This window comes from Castor canadensis, chromosome 3, assembly GCF_047511655.1.
Source record: "Castor canadensis chromosome 3, mCasCan1.hap1v2, whole genome shotgun sequence".
NCBI classification, from domain to species: domain Eukaryota; kingdom Metazoa; phylum Chordata; class Mammalia; order Rodentia; family Castoridae; genus Castor; species Castor canadensis.
In genome coordinates this window covers 12,943,340-12,964,234 of record NC_133388.1, presented here as the reverse complement: position 1 = coordinate 12,964,234, position 20,895 = coordinate 12,943,340, and the positions used below count along the sequence as shown (strand labels likewise).

At 35.5% G+C, this 20,895-nt stretch overlaps 1 protein-coding gene across 4 annotated transcripts in view; it reads left to right on the top strand.

Moving 5' to 3' along the window:
* Positions 1-20,895, top strand: part of Vrk1 (VRK serine/threonine kinase 1) — an 89,789-nt gene that overhangs the window by 42,690 nt on the left and 26,204 nt on the right. For all 4 annotated transcript variants that reach the window (XM_020186103.2, XM_074067189.1, XM_020186101.2 and 1 more), the window contains exons 3-10: positions 3,098-3,153; positions 10,572-10,641; positions 11,469-11,556; positions 14,607-14,715; positions 14,852-14,944; positions 17,495-17,627; positions 18,472-18,592; positions 19,029-19,087. In XM_020186103.2, coding sequence (XP_020041692.1) covers positions 3,098-3,153; positions 10,572-10,641; positions 11,469-11,556; positions 14,607-14,715; positions 14,852-14,944; positions 17,495-17,627; positions 18,472-18,592; positions 19,029-19,087 — 729 coding nt within the window. The remainder of the gene's footprint in view (positions 1-3,097; positions 3,154-10,571; positions 10,642-11,468; positions 11,557-14,606; positions 14,716-14,851; positions 14,945-17,494; positions 17,628-18,471; positions 18,593-19,028; positions 19,088-20,895) is intronic.

Genomic DNA, 20,895 nt, shown 5'->3' with positions numbered 1-20,895 from the left:
TGCACATGACACCATTTCCTTTTTCACGGTGAATAGTACTGTTTGTGTTAGTCAGCTTTCCATTCCTGTGGTAAAGCACTTGAGATACACAGAGTAAAAGGAGAAAAGATCATTTTTGCTCAAGGTTGCAGAGGTTTCAGTCTGTGGTCATTTGGCTCCGTTGTTTTGAGGCCTGTGGTGATGCACAACATCGTGGTGGGAAGTGTGTAGAGGAGCAAAGCTGTCCACTTGCAGTGCAGTAGCAGAGAAGATGTGGGGAGGGGAAGGGTCCAATATCCCCTTCCTGGGCACACTCCTGGTGAACCAGTTTGTTTCCACTGTGCTCCACCTCCTGGAAAGTCTGCTAGCTTCCAGCTGCACCATCAGTTGGGGACCAAGCTTTTAGCACATGAACCTTTGGGGGGTGGGGATACTTGAGATCCAAATCATAACACTATTGTGTGTTATTTCTCTCATTCCCTCCCCCCACCTTGCTCCCACTCTATTTCTCTGGGGCGAGGCCTCTCTCTTCGTAGGGACGCATTCTCCCACTTCAGCTAGGCCAGCGCACTTGGTTTTACTTACTGTTTGAATAACGTCTTACCTGTTTGCCTGGGCTGGGGTCAACTGTGATCCTTCTACTTGTACCCCCGTGTAGCTGGAAGACAGGTGCATGCCACTAGGCCCAGCTTTTATTGGTTGATATGGGTTCTCTCCAACTTTTTGCCCAGGCTGGCCTGAAGCCACGACCCTTCTGATTTCTGCCTCCTGAGGAGTCGGATTATAGTAGTGACCAGCCATGCTCAGTTGACATTTTCTTTATTCACCCTCCTGTGATGGACACTTAAGTCGTTGCCACCTCTCGGCACTTACATATAACGTTTCAGTGAAAATGGGAGAGCAGATACCTTTGAGATCTTGATTTTATGTGATGCTTTTCTTAATTCCAGATTAAGCATGTGCTTCTTGACAGTGGGGCAGCTTTTCTTGTTTTCTTTGTGGCTGGCATATTTTGCAGTACATATTGTTTGGATGAATTACTTCCTTTCCTTCCTCCTTGTTCTCATTTGAATGTGCACTATTATTGGGATGCTATTTTCATTTTAATACTTTGTTAAAAAACCCAAACCTGATTTATTACTAATTCAATATTGAGGTATTTTTCCCTGGGGCTGTTCCTTAAGGAGTTTGGCCTGTATTAGCTGCTTTTATTATTGATGGCTCTTCTTTGGTCTGAAATATTTTAGGTGCAACCCTTCTAAACACTGCTGCTTCCTAGTTGATTGGTAGTTTCTTGATTTCCATTGCCTGTCCTTCTTCATCTCTTCTGCTTCTAATGGGAGAGCACCTTAGGGCTCAGTCTTGGGATTTCTTCTTTTCCAGTCTCAGGAGTTTAAATAAGTAGCTTTTTAAATTTTATTTTTTGGCAATGTTGGGAATCACACCCAAGTACCTTGTGTGTGCAAAGTATGTGTTCTACCACTGAGTTACATTTCTTACCCCAGTAAACAGCATTTTCTTTTTTCAGTACTGGAGGCTGCCTAGGCAGGCCTTTGAGCCATGCCTTCAGTCCAATAAATAGCATTTCTCTGTTCCCAGATTTCATGTATATATTTCCCCAATTTGGACTTCTCTTAAGAACTTAAAACTTGTATGTATCCCACTGCCTTTTGACATCTGAGCTTTAATGTTTAATATGCATCTCAAACCTAAGATATCCCAAAGTACTAGCTCTTGCAGTTTGTTCCTAGCAATTTCCTAGTTCCAATGTTTAGAAAAACCTGGAACCATACCCACCTCTTGTTTTTTACCTCTTACCCTCTGGATCAAATCCTGTTGTCTGTCCTCTGAATATATGGCCAGTCTGACTACTTAGCATCATCTTGTCTGCTCTCATGCTGGTTCAAGCCATCATCCTCTCACCTGGAGTACTGTTGTAGCACCCTCACTGATCTGCCTGTTTGTACACCATTCTCTAAAGGAAGTCTTTTAAAAAATTGGAATTTGTTTGGCCAGTCCTCTTCTCGTAACTGTCTGGTGGCTTCCCATCTCATTTATAGTACTAGCCAAAACCTTGATGTCGCTGTTAAGCCCATCTTGTTTATTCCCTGCTGATTTTGTGATCCATCTCCTGCTTTTCACCTTGCCTTTTTTCTCGGCTACTTTAGCCTCTTGGCTTTACACACCTTTCTAACATGTTTCTGTCTTGGGGCCTTTGCGATGGTCTGCCTGGAATGCTGTTCCCTGTGTAGTGTCAGGTCTTATTCTCACCCTGCCTTGAGACCACTGCTCTAGTAAGTTCACTAGTGAAGTCTGTCTCATTACACTGCAACACTGCCAGCCTTCCTTTCCTGCTTAATTTTTGCTCTATAGCACTTATCATCAAACATATTTTATTTGTTGTCTGTGTCTTACTACTCAAATGGTAGCTTTATAAGAGTAAAGATTATTTTTTCCTCTGCACTGCTAAATCCCTATTTCCTAGAAACTGCTATATAGTATAGTAGTTATTTGGTAAATATGTGTTAATAATTATTGACAGTCTTATATTCTTAACTCAGTATTCTGAGGCAAATGTGCTTTACTTGCATGAATAAAAAGACCACCACATTAAAATCATTTTGGATGGAAGCTAAAAGTTCCAGTGTCAGTGTCCTGAAGCATTAATCTGGATGAGTTTTTCCCCAAACTAAAATTGTTTGGGACTTCCAACTCCTTTTCTTATCCTCCAGATGTTCCTTTTTAAGAAGATTTCATAGCTTTTTAAATTTAAGAAATTGCATTAGTTATCATCCAGGGAATTCACAATATTTTTCAGCATATCAAAGACCATGAGTATTTTTGAGTTAAAGAAATATTTTAACTTTAACTCAAGAGTGTCTTGTGGTTAATTGATGATCAAATTTAAGAAATCAGAGATCATAAGATGCACTCTAATTTCAAATATCAAAGCATTTTCTCATGTATCAAAATGTATACTATAATAATATCCTGAGCTGTATTTGGAAACTGGAAGTTATTCTATCATACTGTTACAAACATACAGACCTAAGTATTAATATAGTATTTACAATAATGCTACTTGTTCTGATATGAAGTCTTTCACTTTTTTAAACAGCTGATACAAATTCTTCAAAATCGGTTGGCAATGACGCACCCTGTGTTGTAAAAGTGGTAAGAAAATATTTAGCTAATTTTTTTCAACAAAAGTTGGTACAGTATTTATTTGTAAGATAGCCTTGTTGCTAACTAGAATTAATTAAACTGTAAGGTATTTTACATGTTTAATAATGTTTCATTAGCATTAAAGAGACACAAAAGTAGCTGTGTAATTTTAAATAACTTGAGTCCAAAAATCCCTTTGCTTTCTTTTGAATTAAGAGTAGCATTGGTGTTTAGGAGCATGTGAATGAAAGCATAGAGGTTAGGCAGATGTGGAACAAAACATTTAGTTTATTATTTTTATTTCTGCTCTTTCATTAGATGAGATGCCTTTTGTATTCTTAGTTTGAAAGACTATGCTAATTTAATGCAATAGTGTATTTTATTTTGTATTTGCACCTGGATTTCCACTTGGTCAATTTTGTTTTATTTCCAATTTTTTCTTCCTTATCCATTTTTGTAAATTTAATTTTTTATTTAATAGTGATTGTTGAGCCTTCTTTGCTATGCTCATGTTGAAATTCATAATGAGTAAAGTTCAGCAGCATCCTATCTGACAGAAACACTTTGAATAGCCAGGTCAGTTTATACATGGGGAACCAAATGAAATTTTAATTACTGTCTTTGTTTTTCCATCAATTATGTATCTTCTTGCTTACTAACATTTGCAGCTCCTGTCCCATGAGTTCTTTGACACATGTGAAGAACATGTTTTGTTAATTAGAAGAGCCAGCAGAATGCCTTACTTGGGGAAATTGACATATAAGCCTCCTGTTCCCCTTTTATTCCTAAAGGCTACAGAACTCAGGGATTAGAATTACCTCAAGTTTTTGTTTTGTTATAGTCTCTTTTCAAAAAGAAGTATATTTGACCCCTTAGGTGGTGACTTTTTTGGATCAGAATTGCTTTAGTGATTTAGGAAAAAAAAAAAAACCCCAAACTTACCACGAGGTATAATTTTTAAAGGGAAATAGGTTGTTAGCAAAGAAGTAGTTAGAAGACCTCTGTTAAGTTCATGTAACTGTTTAACTCTCACTCTTATTAAGATATAGAACATTTCCATCACTCCAAAAAGATTCCTTGAGTTCCTTGTCAGTTAAACTTCTACTTCTCCATACCCTTGAGGCAATTATTTGTCTGAGAATTATTGCTATGGATCAATTCTTCCTGTTCTAAATGTTACGGGAATGGTATTATACAGTGCATGCTGCTTATGCTCAGAACGATGCTTTAAAGGTTTGTCTGTATTTTTGTTACATCAGCCAATTATTTGTTCCATTTTCCTGTTGTTGATAGGCTTTTGGGTTGTTTCTGGTTTGGGACTGTTATGAATAGCTTCTATAAACATTCTCATTCAAGTGTTTTTATGGGTGTAGGTTTTATTTCTTCTGGATTTTGAATTGCTGGCTTATAGGGAAGATACATGTATTTAAATTTATAAAAAGTATTGGAAAGTTTTCCCAAGTGTTTGTGCAATTTTACATATCCACAAATAATGCATGAGAGTTGCGATTACGCCATGTCCTCTCCAACATTTTGTATTGACCTTATTCTGTGTGTTTTCTAGTCATCATAGTGGGCATGTAGCAGTGTCTCATGGTGGTTTCAGTGCATTTTCTTGATGGTGAGCACTTTCACTGCATTTATTGGCCATTTATAGTGTCTTTCTGTGTGTAGAATGCCTCAGCCTTTGTTCTTTTCTTGAAAAAAGTTTTTAAAATAACAGTCATTTTGATTTTTATAATGGTATAGTAAGAGAATTATTATGGATACAAGGCCTTTTTCATATATATATATATATATATGTATATAAATAAATATATATATATATAAATAATCTTACCCAGTTTATAGTTTGCCTGTACACTTTTTAAATGCTTTTAAGGCAAGTATTTTGCTGTGGTAATACTTTGTTGAGGATTTTTGTATCTTCATTTATAAGGGATATTGGGTCTTTAATTTCTTTCAGCAGTATTTCTAAATTTAAAATTTTCTAATCTCATGACTTGGCTTTGGTATCAGCATCATGTTGATGGACTGCATGGGGCTCACTGTATTTCCTGTCTTTCTGTCTGTCTATCTCCTTGGCAATACTGAATTTGAACTCTGGGCTTTGAGCTTGCCAAGCAGGTGCTCTACCACTTGAGCCATGCCCTAAGCCTTTTTTACTTTGCACATTTTATGAATAGAGTCTTGCATTTATGCCCAGGCTAGCTTTGGCTGTGATCCTCCTATGTATGCTTCCTGCCTGGGGTGACAGGCATGTACCACCAAATCCAGCATTTTAGTCAGGCTGTCCTCAAACTGCCATCTTCTGATCTCTGCTTCTGAATCGCTACTTCCTGACCACGCCCAGCCAGTTCCTATATTTTAGAGAAAAGATCCTGGATTGCTTGTTTTCTAATAGTGCTTTCTTAATTTTTGGCCTCTTTTATATTTGCTTACATTGGGAAGGATTATTTGGGGTGCAGTTACTCCCTCATGCTCAGAAGCAGAAGTAAAGTGATTAAAGTTTAGTGTCAGTGCTTTATACCTCCTGTCAGTTCCTTTTCCTTGATGTCCTTTTGTTTTGGATTTTTCTTTCTTATTTTGGAGCAGCATTGTTTGAACTATTCAGTTTGCTGCTAAGACAGACGAATTAAAGTTCTTACTATTAAATGAGGTCATTTGCATAGAATTGCAGAACCTTATCTGCATTTGTCATTGGTACAACAAATGAAAATATTCAAATCTGGGTAAGATCAGAGATTTCTGTTGTGAGAAGAAAGCAAGCCCCTTGTGACTTCTCATAATCATGAAGTTCAAGTGATCTGGTTACTTCTGACCCCTTTTGGAGGTGGTTAATTTGCATAGCTGTTTCCATGTCTTGAAAGGAAAGTGCCAGTGCATATCTTATAGGCAGAAGTGGCAGGTCTGTAACCTGTTCATCTTTATTCTATATAATATGAACTTCTTTGAAGTTGTATTTTATTTTAGAATTATTTTCTTTATTATAATTAGAAGTATTTCAGTTATTCAGTTTAACTCCAACTTTCACTGTCTTTTTTGCTTACACAGTTATGGAAAAAAATGGGCAGGAATAGGTATTTCCAATATACTTAAAAGGAGCAAATTATATTTCTAAATTTACAGATATTTGTTATCAATCTTAGTTCCATACTCTGTATCTCCTGTGTCCTAATTTAGTTCTTTTCATTATCACTTTTTTGCTTTGTGATGAGGACAGTGACAGATACTCAGTTGAGTTCTCTTTTGTATTTAATGTGCCAGTGATCCTTCCAGTGTTATAATGGTTTGCGACCCTGGAAGAATGACACCACTGAGACAGTACTGTTGACTTTGGCTTTGAAGGGAAAATCAGTAACAGCTCCTTGCTCCTTTTTCTCCTGATACTTAATTTTTTGAACTCCTTAAAACTGTTATATCACTGGTTTTATTAACAAGTACTGTGCACTTTCACTTCTAATATCTTCTCATTCCACTATTTTTTTTACGTGTTTGTTTTATCTTCCTAATTAGATTTTAAGTTGATAAAGACCTTGTTTCAAACTTTGTTTTCCTTATGCATTCCTTAAATGTTCATTTAGTTTATTCTCTTAAATACTTTATAGCCATAATTTTTCAGTACATTTTTACTATTCTTTCTATTCGTCTTCTTTCAACCTCTTGATGCCATTTCCTTTCTTGAGAGTAGGACGGATTCTAATTTACCTTCTTAGAGCATTATAATACTCAAAAGTTGAAATATATCATTAAATACAAACATGTAAAATGAGTATCACATTTTTCCAATATTAAATTCAGAACTGTTTGTTGAATATTTGCTGTTTAAAACATTAGGGGCTATAAAAGGCTCTGTTTCTGGTTTTCTTGTTTTGGCAGTGATGGGAATGAACCCAGGGCCTCCTGCAAGTTAGACAGGTGCTTTACTATTGACTACATTCCTGACCCAAAGATCATGTTTTCAAAGAACATGTACTCCCCATGGGGTAACATCATACTTAATTGTCAAAAAAGCAGGATACAAAGCTCTGCATATGGTATGAAGAGTATTTTATAGAAATGACTATATATGAAGAAAATACACCACAATGTTTTTGAGTTTTCAAGTATGAGCATATATTTTATTTTTACAGAAAAAAATCAAATGTTATTAAAGAAATACAGGCAAATAAATTTGTATTATGAAATAATATTTGATGTGATAGCTATCAAATAGTGATTTTTCAATCCTGGATGGTATAATCAGAATCTCTAGGTGTCAGGGCCTGGTTTTTGGTGTTTTTAGTAAAGCCCCCCAGGTGATTCTTTGGTGTGTCAGGGTTGAGAATCACTGTAAAATGTAGCGTAGAGGGCACCTTAATTATTTTAAGTAGAATCATGTGTATACCCCTTTAAGTCTTTGTTCTGTGATCCTTTTCTTCAGTAGGGGATTGCTTCTGGTATGGGTTTCCACCTTAAAATGGAAGACTTGTCAATCAATTTGATTACTGCTGATATATTTGCTTTGTGAAAGAGATCTGAATAGTTAGCTTATTTTTTTACATTTGGCATTGGAGTGAAGTTAAGCCATACATATTCAAGATAGGTGTTTAGGTGCCTACAAAAAATACTCTCCTTCCTACTCAGTGGTGGTCTCTGGTTTTCTTTGGGGCCTTCATCCTTAGCCTGTGGAAGCAACTGTGGGATAGTGATGCTGGGTCACCAAAGAATGAAGCTTCTATTCTGCCTTCTACCTCTTCAGAGATTTTTTTTTTTTTTCAGGAAACTAGGTAGGCAGAGAGAAATGGGAAATTGATAAGTTGGATAATGCACGTAGAAAGAAGCTTCTTTTTTCTTGCTAACAGACTTCAGAGTAGTAAGAAGTTAGTTGCTTGAGTTGCACTTCCCCTTCGCAGTCATGTTAGGAGCAGAAAGTGGAGACAGAGGTTAGGCTTTCAGATTGTATAACCTAACAGTTCATCGTATGCTGCTCCTTTACCAGTGCGGTAGAAATACTGATAGAAATTTGTATTCCGGAGTTCCCAGGAAAAAAGTTTGCTGACTGATGTTTGATTTTACTTGCTGATGTTATGAGAAGTGACCTGAATTTTCAATTCAGATATCATAGTTTTTCATAGGAAGGAGAAACTTTGTATAGCTTCATTTTTAAATGGCAGCCAGTTGCTTTTAGATGGTGCCATTGAAATGTATCACATTTAAATTTTTTTTCTGTTGTCATCTTCATTTTGACACTTAGAAGTCTTAAAGAAACGTTTAGTGATATTCTAGTTAAAATGTCAGTCCCAATTTCTTTTCTAAATCTTGGCTATTATAGAGTTGGCAAAGTATTTTAGATTTGAAATATGTTAATAAAATTTTAGTTATGAGTTAAGGTATTTTCTTCAACAGAAATAGCTAGCTTTGGCTAGAGTGCAGTGCCAAGGAAGTAGTTCCTTTATTTTCTTATGATGGAAACTTATTGGATTAGAAAAAGTATGAAATGAGCTCAAACAGCCTTCATTGTAGTGGGCTTTCTTTCATTATAATGGCCTGATTTATATGGTTGATTCTCATTATTTTAAATTTAATAAATTACTACCTGAAGGAAAGCTTAAAAATTAAAGTTGATATGGCACAAGTTAATAAGTCAGAATTTTATTCTGATAGTAATAAGCCAGGAATTGTTTTATGAAAGCCTCTTTCCAACCTTAGTTTTATTAATGAACTGCTCCAAAAGTTAACCAAAATTCCTTCTCTTTAATTTCTCTTTATTTCTTCCACTGATTCTGTGACTCTCACTTGGTCATTTGCCTAAAACATTCACAAATGCCTTTGGATATGGTTGCCAATGGGAAGGCAGTTGCTGAGCACACAAATGAGGGATTTCACACTCAGACTTCAGTATACTGATGGGTTCCTACCTAAAGAGTCGATGACTTACTGAGCTATGTGTACCACTCTTCTAAGGTGGAGTTGAAAAGGATACCTGTAGCGAATAAGGCGGGCTTATTTTTAGGTTCTAATCCATGTGTTTCATAGGCTGCCCATTTGCTATTAAATATTCATAACTATGTGCCACTTGACTGCAGATCTCCAGAGTCTTCCTGTAAGCGTTTTAACTGGGAATACTTCGTTTTTTGAATTACAGTAAATCTGAGATACTTCAACTGTATATATAAGAATGGTTTTATATAAACCTCAAGGCACAAAATTAACTTGTTTGGTAGGTGAGAGTTTTCTTGAATGAAAACAAAAGTGAATGTATTTTAAGTATTTGCAAAGGGCATGTCCAGTACCCCAAAAGTCCATGATTTCATGTTTTCTCTCAGTTAAGGATTTAATAGGGCCAGTTATCAGTTCAATTAATGCTCTTTTGAACCTTAAACATCAACTATGTAGGTGTGCCGTCCAAAATAATTTTCTTCCTATACCTCTGAAAGAAAAGCAGCTCTCATATCAGTGTAGAAATGTTTTCTTCCTCAGTTGAAGTTTTCACTGCTTCACATTTATTTCTCTAAATGTAAAGAAATAAATGGTATATTTTTAATAAAGAAGATAATAACCAACACAAAATTGTCAAACATTAAGTAAACACTATTTCATATTAATCAGACAAAATTTGCTATTTAAAAAGTCTACAAAACTATAAGATCTTTCTCACACTTCCGTATTTCTTTAATAAGGAAAAACTCCTTGCAGGCTATTATTTCTTGTTGTGCAAATACCTTTTTATGAATGCATACCTCTTTATAAGTAATTTGAATTGCTAATAACCCTCAAAATATGAAATGGAAAACTATTGTTTTTAAGCTGCATTGTTTTTTTGACTTAAAAGTACCACGTGGGAAATAAGTGGTATAGTGCTTTTGTTTGGAAAACCTGTAAATTTATGTTAGAAAGGAAAGGATACAGTTCAATGGACAGTGCTTGCTTGTCCTGGAGACTCAGAATGTATAAGGTCTGTGTCTGCCAGTCCTGGGACACTAGGTATAGCAGTAATGAAAAACATGAAAAGAATGGAATCTTGCCATTAATTGGTTAAGCCAGGTATTGAAATTTTATTAAATCTCAGAAATATCTTGTAGCCCCTTGGTGATACAGTTAACATGGTGGCTGGTCTTTGCTTAAGGGAAAGCTTAATAAAGATGAAAATTAGTTTAAACATTTTTCTTAAACTTATGCAAAGACTGAGCTGTATATATGATTTTGTATAATTTATCACTTATAAAATGGAACTCGAGAGGAATTTAAAACTTAGAGGCTATTCTGAGAATATCTAAAATAGTTCCGAGGAATTGAATTTAATGTTTAAACAGTTAAATATTTAAATGTCAAAATTGCATTGTTTTGGAAGAAAACATGATTTGTTAGTCTGTTTTGAAGGTTCACAGAAAATAACTCAGTAATTGTAACTAGTGCTAGTACTAATTAACTCTCGTATTTTTAAGGAACCCAGTGACAATGGACCTCTTTTTACTGAATTGAAGTTCTATCAGCGAGCTGCTAAACCAGAGCAAAGTAAGAAATACAGTGCACATATTATACACTTAAAATGACCACCGTTTTTCATTTCATTTTGTTTTGTATAAACCAAGCTTAGAACATTACATCTTGCGACTGTTTTGTTTTTTTGCTTAGTAAGTAAATTGCATTCTAATGACATTTGTATTCTGATTTCTTAGTAGGTTTGTTGTACGATTTCATCTATATTGATATGTAGAATAAAGATAGTAAGTGATATATGACTTCGAAAATACTGTTAAATATTGAAAACTGTCCTTAATCCATGAGTGTCATTCAAGGATCTCTTCTTGTGTATTTTTCTAATTTCTGGAGAATATAAGCTGGGGCATGTCATAATTGATGAGCTAGAGTATCATGGTTGAGAATAGAACCTCTCTGGCTGCTCTGCTCATATCTGTCTTCCTTCCCTTTCCCTCTAAGAATCTAAAACTTCGGTGGTGTGGGAGGAAAACTTGCATCTCCTCTAGATCTTGATTTTCTGGTTGAAGAAAAAATTTTAAAATTGAAGGGGAAACCCCAAATTTATAGATTGGGGTAAAAAAAAAAAGTAAGTCTTCCTAACTACAATTACACTAGTGTGGTTTTGCTTTTTTAAAAATGCTTTTTGCAGATTTTTCATTTTAAAGAATGTTAAAGGCAGGATAACAGTTTCGTACATCAATAAAATGCTTTGATTGTAAAGTATTTTGTGTTTATTGGTTATACTGTACTCATTCTGTTTTATGCATAAAGGGGAAGTCTCATTCTGCTCTTAAGTTTAAAAGAATAATTATCAGTTCTGTATAGCAGTTGAACTCACAAGCATTTGTTTTAACTTGTAGTTCAGAAATGGATTCGTACCCATAGACTGAAGTATCTTGGTGTCCCTAAGTACTGGGGATCTGGTCTACATGACAAAGATGGAAAAAGGTAAACACTGCATAGTTTGCTTTTATTTTCCCTTCTCTGAGAATTTCTTATCCAGTTGCTTTATCAAGAATTATTTACTAAGCACCCTCAATTTCTGTAGGCCTTCATCTAGACTATGTGGGGTATATGAGGCAGAAAATAAGATAAATAAGATATTATCCCTCCTTCCTTCTTTATGTAGTAGCAGATTGATTCCCTGTTAGGAGGGGTACTTCTCTAATCTGGAGAACTTCTGTGGAACAGTATCAACTGACAAATAGAAACAAAGCCAAAAGGGCCCCCACACCCTTATATCCTTTATGCAAAAGAGAATCCTTAGGATTCCTTTTGGTATTTCGGTAGATACATAATCTGCCCACGGAAAATGAGAATCCTATTCTTTAGTGAGAGTTTTAGTCTATCTAGTGAGAGGAAACATGGACATGTATGAAATATTAAGAGAACAACTGTGTGCTAACTTGTGTAACTTCTGACTCTTAGATGTCTTAGGGATTGAGAGAATAGAGAGAATGTTGTTGGCATAGCTGAGTTAGAGAAAACCCCTAATACTTTGGTGCATAATCAACACTTATTACACATTTGGATGAGTGAATGAGTGAAATTTCATGGAGTAAGGCTAGTAGCAGAGACTTGAGTAGACTTAGTTTGAAACCACAGGTATATTTGTTAGAATAATTTTTAGTTGCAAGTAAAGGAAAACTTTGACTCAGCTATCTTAAGTTATCATCAGGAGCTTATGTTCCTTATCTTGCACTGTTTTGAGACAGGGTTATTCTATGTAGTCTAGGCTGGCCTCAACTTGTTATGTAGTCTAGACTGGCCTTAGACTCAGTCCTCCAGCCTTAAGCCATCCGAGTGCTATGATTAACGGGTGTGTGCCTCCACACCCGGCTGGTCTTGCACATTTGCCGGATCTTGGCTTTGTTCTCTGGATATTCTCAGGGTGACTGCTCCATCTCTAGGCTTCACATGCAGACTCAGTACCCAACAGAAGACAGTGGTATCAGTGTCTTGTGAGTTTCTCTTTTTTAGAAAGGAAAGGAAAACTTTCTCAGAGTCCTGTGGTGGACTGACTCATATTTTCTTGGTCTGAATTTTACCAGTGCTCATTCTTAAGTCAGTCACTAGTAAGGACAAGGTGATTGGTCTGGCAAATGGGATATATGGAAGAGGATGGAGTGCCTGAACCAAATTGGTGTTTTGTTAGGATGGACTTCAAGGCAGTGGCATAGGTATTGTTAGGTGACAGACAACCAGTATTTTTTACTTGAGATCCATGTGTCTTTCAGTGTGGGCACTCCTTGAATCACATGTACCACTTTATTACATTTGGTTTTGCTGGAATATTATATGTCTTTGAAAGTAAAGAAATAGAAAGTAAGATAATTCTTGCAAGTCCCTTTCTTGCCAGAAATCCTTTACTTTTCCTTGTAATTTGTTTGAATTAACACATACACACAGCACTTAGAACAGTGTTAAGATTGCAAAAATGTTAGCTGTTACCATTATGAAATCATTTATACCGATTTATATTTTCCCATTACTTGAATTGTTTTATCTAAGCTCCCAGAAGAGTATACATCCAAGGTTTTTACTTTGGAGGAGTTATTCAGAAATGCCTTTCATTTTACTACTCAGTGATAGAGCTGTCTTTCCAGAAGAATGTGGTAACAACTTCTATGCAGCTTATAGAATCATGCTTCAATTAATGTTTATAATTTAGAAATGGGAAGGAGATTAAGAGATTATTGAGAGTGGTGGTAGGGTGACTGGTGCATAAGAACAAAGACCTATTTAATGATTTATTAATGGATCATACGTTGAATTAAGCAATTGTGTTTTAACCCTCTTTCGGACTGTCAGCAGATGTTGCCTTTTTGTTAGCCATATATTATAATAATTATACACATGTCTTATTTGTAAAAGCAAACACATACATGTGTTTTGTTCTCACCTCTGAGCCTTTCAAAACCTGTGATACAGAGGAAATCAGAAAGTCAAAATTACATTCCTTCTTTATTATTTTAGAGATCAGGGTACCAGGGAATCTTATCTGAATGAATACCTTTTGCCACTAACTACTCGTGTGACTTTGGGCAAATCATTTTATCTCCATAGATTTTATTTTACTTATTAGAAGATTTGCAGAAAAAGATGTGCTCATACCAAGTGTTCAATAAATGCTGGCTGTTAGAGTGATGATGATTCATAATCTCATTCCCATTGGAAGATGCCTTGTGAGACATTTTGAGTGTGGTGTTGGCTTTTATTGATTTTTTTGGTGGGAAATGATTTACCAAACAATTTGGAATTTGGAAAACTGAGCATGAAAGTGATCCTCAGAGGAAAAACTGAACAGTGGTATTGCTTTTTCAGTGTAGACTGAACCTTAGAATTTGAGTGTTAGAAAAGACTTTAGAAAGGACTCTGCTTCCTCATTTTACTTCTGTAGAAATTGCAGACCATGGAAGTGTTGTCATTTGGCCAAGGTGATGTAGCTGTTTGGTAGCAAAACCAGAGATCTTCCCATTTTCCCAGGATATTTCTTTTCCAAATCTTGGCTAGCAAGTGTTTGCTGAACCATCCTTTTACACCAGTTAGCTGTTACAGTGTCTCTTGAGAACCTTGAGTTTAACAGAAAGTTGGTATTGTTGAAATGTACCTTAAAAATAGAGGAAGCTGGTATCTAGAAACATAAATTAACTTTATGAGAAAAATCAATGCTCTCATTGTTATTCAGATTATTTTAATTTTTATTGTAGATGAATCTGTTGGCTCCTCTGTGTGGGTGTTATGTTAAATAATGTTGTCTTCTAACAGACTTTTTGGGTAAAAGGCAGAATAGGAAATCTGAATTTTTCAGATTTCCAGGTGGGTGAAATTGTTTTGAATGTTTGTTCACATTTCCTTCTTTTTCCTTTTTCCCCCCAAGAGAATGCTATGTTCCTAAACATTGCCTTGAAAAAATTATTTTAAAAGGAAAATTCTTATTGCAAAATATGTTTTCCTGAGTTACATTTTCTTCATTGACTTTTCTTGTTTGTCTTCAGTTACAGGTTTATGATAATGGATCGCTTTGGGAGTGACCTTCAGAAAATATATGAAGCAAATGCCAAAAGGTTTTCTCGGAAAACTGTCTTGCAGCTAAGCTTAAGAATTGTATGTGAGCTACATTCTTCTTGTTTTTTAAAAAATTTGATTTTAATACAGTAATGGCAAGTTTATGTTGAAGCTCGGTCCTCTGCTGGTTGCTGTTAGGTACTGCATTAACTTATTTTGTATGATACTTTCGTAGCTGGATATTCTGGAATATATTCACGAGCACGAGTATGTACACGGAGATATCAAGGCCTCAAATCTTCTTCTGAGCTACAAGAATCCTGACCAGGTAGTTTTATAACTTTAGTTTTTACTACTTAAATCATGTTGTTTGAAAACAAATATGGTTGCTCTGAACTCTTGAACCCATGCAGAAGTTTTACTTTATGAAGTAGGTACGGTAATAATAATATTTCTTCTTGACACTTTTATCTAGTTAACATTCTACATTTTTGATGCAATTTGCTGGCATTTTATCAAGTTGGCTATTTTGCCCTAAATAATATTCAGAAGAAGTGCTTGTGATACAAAATGAATTTCAAATAGCTGTTTGGGGGTGGAAGCTTAAAATTATATAGTACACTGATGAATTATGTTTGCCTGTCTGCTTTGTCACTTTTTTTATTTCTTTTGTTCAAGGAATCCATCAAATGTAAGTGTTCTGTTACTTGGATAATTTGTTCTTTAACGTGTTGATTATTCAAATCAATCGGTTTATAGAAATATCTGAGCTGTCTAAATTTGTATACCGTTAGTGTTTGGAATTCACATGTACATTTTTAAAAGCTTATTATGTCCCCTTTGTAGTTTTTACTGTTTAAGAGAAGGAGGAAAGCTAATACTGTAAGGTCAATTTAAAGTAGAGGGATCTATACAATTTTCTTACAGCTGTTTACGTGTTTTCTTGTAAAAGTAAGGTTTAGTTGACATTTATAGTTGGGTCACTGTACTTTATATGTGTTCTCACTTGATCTTACATATAAAAGGAAAATTTAAACATTTTAAATGTATTCGATTTTGTGTACTTATTGATCAGTACACTATATATATCATTCTTCTTTCAAGCCTATCTTTACCTCTTGCTGAGTTTTCCTTTTCCTTTCACTCCTATTCTTCTTCTATTATGTTATGTGTTTGCTTTCCCTATGTCAGTGGTGATGTATAGAAGGGATCTACTTATGTACTTCTTCCCTAGAAGAGAGGTGCTGTAGTATGGCATGCTAATGAAGAGCTCTGAAAGGCCATCAGAGAATTTATCTCACTTCCTTCTAAACATCTCATTTTAGGTGTTGTATCTGTTAAAAATAAAACATCTAAAAAACCTAAAAAACCATGTTGGCATGGTGGCATGAGCCTGCATTCCTAGCACTGGGAGACTGAGGCAGGAGAGTTGTGAGTTCCAGGCTAGCCTGGACTATGTAGTAAAGCTCTGTCTCAAAACAACAAAAGGACAACACCAACTAAAAAACCTGAAACCCAGCTTAAGAACCAGAACAATAAGGGTCCTATTGATTGAAGTATTCTGGTTGTGAATAATATTATAAAAACACAACCCTCATTAGTTTGCACTTGACTAAAACATGCTGCTTTTGTTTATATGAAAGTGTTTTGCAGTTCTGTTATTTTTCAGGCATATGCTGTGGATGGGATTATTTTTCACTATTAGATCCATCCTTCTATTTTTCTTCAGTTTCTCCTTTTGCCTACACGCATACATTCCTGACAGTTACCAGAATTAGAGATACAGAGTGCCAAATGTATTAGTGTCATGTGTTAATCAGAACCATATATTGCTACACATATTTATGTAAATGGTATTCAAATTTAGGTTTAATTATGAAGAATTGACTCTAATATATAGTATTTAAGTGTAGATAAAGGCCTCATCTTATAGTTCTTTCCCCTGTCACCCTTTGGTGGTACTGGAGTTGGAAATCAGGACCTTACACTAGCTAGGCAAGCATTCTACCACTTGTGCTACACCCTAACCCTTTTTGCTTTTAGTTGTTTTTCAGGTAGTCTAGGGCAGGCTTCAGACCACTGTCCTCCCATTTCTGCCTCCCACATAGCTAGGATTATAGGCATGCCCCACCATACCTGGCCTTAAAGTTCTGATCATTATCAGAATCCTTGGAGTATTTTTATCAAGTAAATTGGTATTTGACTATTTTACAAGTGAGGAAACAAAATCAGAAGATAACTATTGTATCATATGTTAACTATATTAGCAGTCTGATACTCTGTGCTTTTTTTTTGTGAAAAGTATTAGTTGTATTACAACATATATTGATGGCTTACTTTGTCCTCACTTGTTCTGGACATTGTAGGAAAAGTGAAGATCTATAATCCTTGCTCAAGTTAAGGAGCCAAGATTAATTATAAGTTTAGCACATATTTCTCTAAAAAAGTACATATAGTCAAATGATATTATCTAGACTATAGCTACAGGGTCATTTAACATTTTTCTTAAAAATAAAAAATCTTGGGCTAGATGTGTAGCTCAGTGGTAGAGCACTTGGCTAATGTGTGCAAGGCTCTGCAAACAAAATAAAGAATAAATTAACGAATTTTTAATAGCCCTTCAGAATCAAATATTTGCTGTTGTGTGCATTTCAGATCTTATTTGGAGTGCTATGATTTGCTGTTGTGATAAATCACTCTCAAATGACATTATTTTATTTTTATTTTTTGGTGGTACTAGAGTTTGAACTCAGCTTCACACATGTTAGGCAGGTGCTCTACTACTTGAGCTACTCTCCCAGCCTCATTTTTCTATTTTAAAGTAGTATATATGCAATGGTTCTGATTTTAATTTGTCTTGATACTTGCAAATTTACAGGTGTACTTGGTGGATTATGGCCTTGCTTATCGGTACTGCCCAGAAGGAGTTCATAAAGAATACAAAGAAGACCCCAAAAGATGCCATGATGGCACCATTGAATTTACCAGCATTGATGCTCACAATGGTGTGGGTATGTTCCACAGTACTTGAGTGAGAAACACACTGTTAATGTTCTTAACTGATTTCCTACACAATTCTTAATTATGCACAGATAACTAGAGAAGAATTAAAGAGCTGAAAGTTGAGTCAGTAAAGAGAGCAGAGGTTAGACTCTTCTAATTGTGTAATGGTCCTCATGTGCTGCCTTCCCGCCTCATTCTCCTACCATTTGAAAATAACTGAGAAGGCTGTAGTGGTAAGATGGTTTATTCAAATACAGTCAAGATCTCTTTTTAGTAGTACATAACTTAATTGGAATGTTGGCTTGTTTTTATTTTCTAAAGTCTGAACTTTCTTATGCAGCTATAACTTCATAACATGTAGCTTTTATTTTGTCACTTGTAAGTTAACTTATTTCTTCAGAAATAGCTTATTTCTTTATTTCTTTTCTCTCCCATCCAAGTGCTAACCAGACTCAACCCTCCTTAGCTTCCAAGATCAGATGAGATCAGGGTAGTTTGGCCATAAATCATTCTTTTTTTTGTAGACCTAATTCTCTAGTCCTCTTAATAATATGTAACATTTTGAATATCCTCAAGTTTTCCAAAGACAGTATTAAATGCATTATAATTTTCCTAAACTAATAGTCTAGGACTAGTCTCAGTTTGAAATCCTAAAGTTTACCAATTTGGGTTTTGGAGTAAATTACTAGTTGGAGGTCAAGTATTTTCTATGCAAACTAATGTTCAAAACTTTTATTCCTTATAAGCAAAATTTTATGATGAAAAACAGACTTAGTGTTATTGCTTTATATATACATGAAATTATACCTTAAAAGTTATTTTATTATGCTTAATCTTCTTTTGTATTTGTAGCCCCATCAAGACGTGGTGATTTGGAAATACTTGGTTATTGCATGATCCAGTGGCTTAGTGGCCATCTTCCTTGGGAGGATAATTTGAAAGATCCTAACTATGTTAGAGATTCCAAAATTAGGTAAAGGACAACTTAAATTATTTTGGGAAAGTTGTGATATGACAAATGGTTTTAGTCAGATTTCTTTGATAGGAGCTGTAGTGTTTCTGTTTTTTTTAATTTTTAAAACAATTTTGTTTATTTGTTTATTTTTGAGAGAGCATCTTGTTTTGTAGCCAGGCTGGCCTGGATTTGTCCTGCCTCAGCCTCTTAAGTTCTGGCATTACAAATGTGTGCCACTATGCCTGGCTTGGCACTGTAGTTTGAAAAATGACACTAATGTGGAAGCAAGATAGTACTTTTTAAGCAGTAAGGTTCTTTTGACATTTGTTCAGTTTATTTTAGAAGAATATTTGTAAGCATATTTCAGATGTAACAATGCTGTATACTGTTATTAAATATTAACAATATAAAATCAAGTTTCAAACAATGATTCATTCTTAATTTTTTTTTACAGATACAGAGAAAATATCGCAGGTTTGATGGAGAAATGTTTTCCTGAAAAAAACAAGCCAGGTAGGAAAAACTTCTTGGGTGTTCATAAGAATTTTGTTTTCTGGTAGGAGAAAAGGCCTGTGATGTCCATAAAATATCCCTTAAGGATTTGTAAGTGTAACCATTGAACAGGGGCTTGCTGTCACCAAAAAAAACCATTCCCTTTCCACAGATGAGTTCTTATAAGTATTTGAGCCTCATTCAACTATACATTTCTTTAAGGAAAGAAAGCAAATTTCATTTGCTCATGCAGGTATTATTTATTGAACCTTTATTGTGTGCCAGAGACTGTTGTAGGCACTGGGGTTCCATTACTGATCATAACACATAAACCCCTGCCCTCATGAAGCTAAATTCTAGTTGGAAGCCATGAGCTAATTTTTTTGGTATATTGTGTTGTTAGCACTGTAGAAAAATAAGAAAACCAGGAATAAAGCTGGGGGTGAGGAGATAGGATAGGGATTATGGAGAGGGATTGTAATTTTGCATAGGGTGGTCAAGGCCAGCCTCATTGAGGAGGGGACATTGGAGCAATTGCAGGAAGGAGGTGAGGAAGTGAGTGATGTGAAGGTCTGGGAAGAGGATTCTGGATAGAAGGGACACATGTGCTTGGTGGGTTTGGAGAATGTATCTGTTTAGGTCATCATGAGGGCATTGCTTTTACTTTGAGCAAGAGTGTAAGGTTAGGAGTAGAAGAGTGACATCACTTGCCTTGTCTTTAAATCTCTCTGACTTCTGTTGTGAGGAGAGATTGCAGAGCAGGCAGGGAATGACATAAACAGAAGGCAGGTTTGGTGGGTACTGTATCAATCCAGGCAAGGGAAGGGGCAGTGGAGCCAGTGACACGTGTCAGCAGAGGCCTACTTAGAAGACTTTTCAGGCCTTTGCTCAATTTTCCTCCTTTTCAGGGAGGACAACCCTGACTTTATGTTGGTTCACTTTGAGAAACACGATATGGTTCCTTAGAATTACCCTTTGTGCCTCTTACCAATCAGTAGCGTCTCCCTACTGGCTTAACTTCTAACACCAGATTTGTTTTTAAAAGTTATAAACAGAATCATACAATGAGTGAAATAGGTAAAAATCCCTGTCCTGTGTAGTCTATTTCTGTTGATGCCCTTTTTCTTTCCCTCAGTACTGTGTTTGTGAAATTCATCCCCATTGTTGCATATTTCACAGTGGCTTGTTCGTTTTCTCTTCTAAATAGTGTTCCATTGCATTTATTTACCATTATTTATTTATCTGTTCTGCTCTTGGATTATTTCTAATTTTTGGCAATTACAGATTGCCAGATATACGTGCAGATGTGCCATCTACCTGCAGTTGACTCGTGTATTATATGATGAGAGGTCAAATTCTTTCTCTACCTGCACATTTGAATTCATTTGACCAACATTTATTAGTATGAAATGTCCTTCTTTATCTTGTTTGATCAATGTAGGTTTGAGGTCTACTCTGTCAGAGATAAGTATTGTTGCTCCTTCCCATTTTCGGGGGCCATTGGTTTGGTAAATTTTCTTACAGCCTTTCATCCTAAGCCTATGCTTATTTCTGTCTGTGAGATGGGTCTCCTGTAAGCAACAAATTGTTGGATCTTCCTTTTTAATCCAGTTTGTCAAGCGGTGCCTTTTGATGGGGGAATTAAGTCCATTAACATTAAGTGTTAGTAGTGATAGGTATGTGGTGATTCCTGTCATTAAGTTGTCTTAGTTGTTTGAAGGTTTGATTGTGTGTACCTAAGTTGAGATTACTCTCTACTTTCTTGCTTTTTCTTTTCCTGTAGTTTGGTGCTGCCTGTCCTTTCATGGTTATGTTGGGTTTCACTTTCT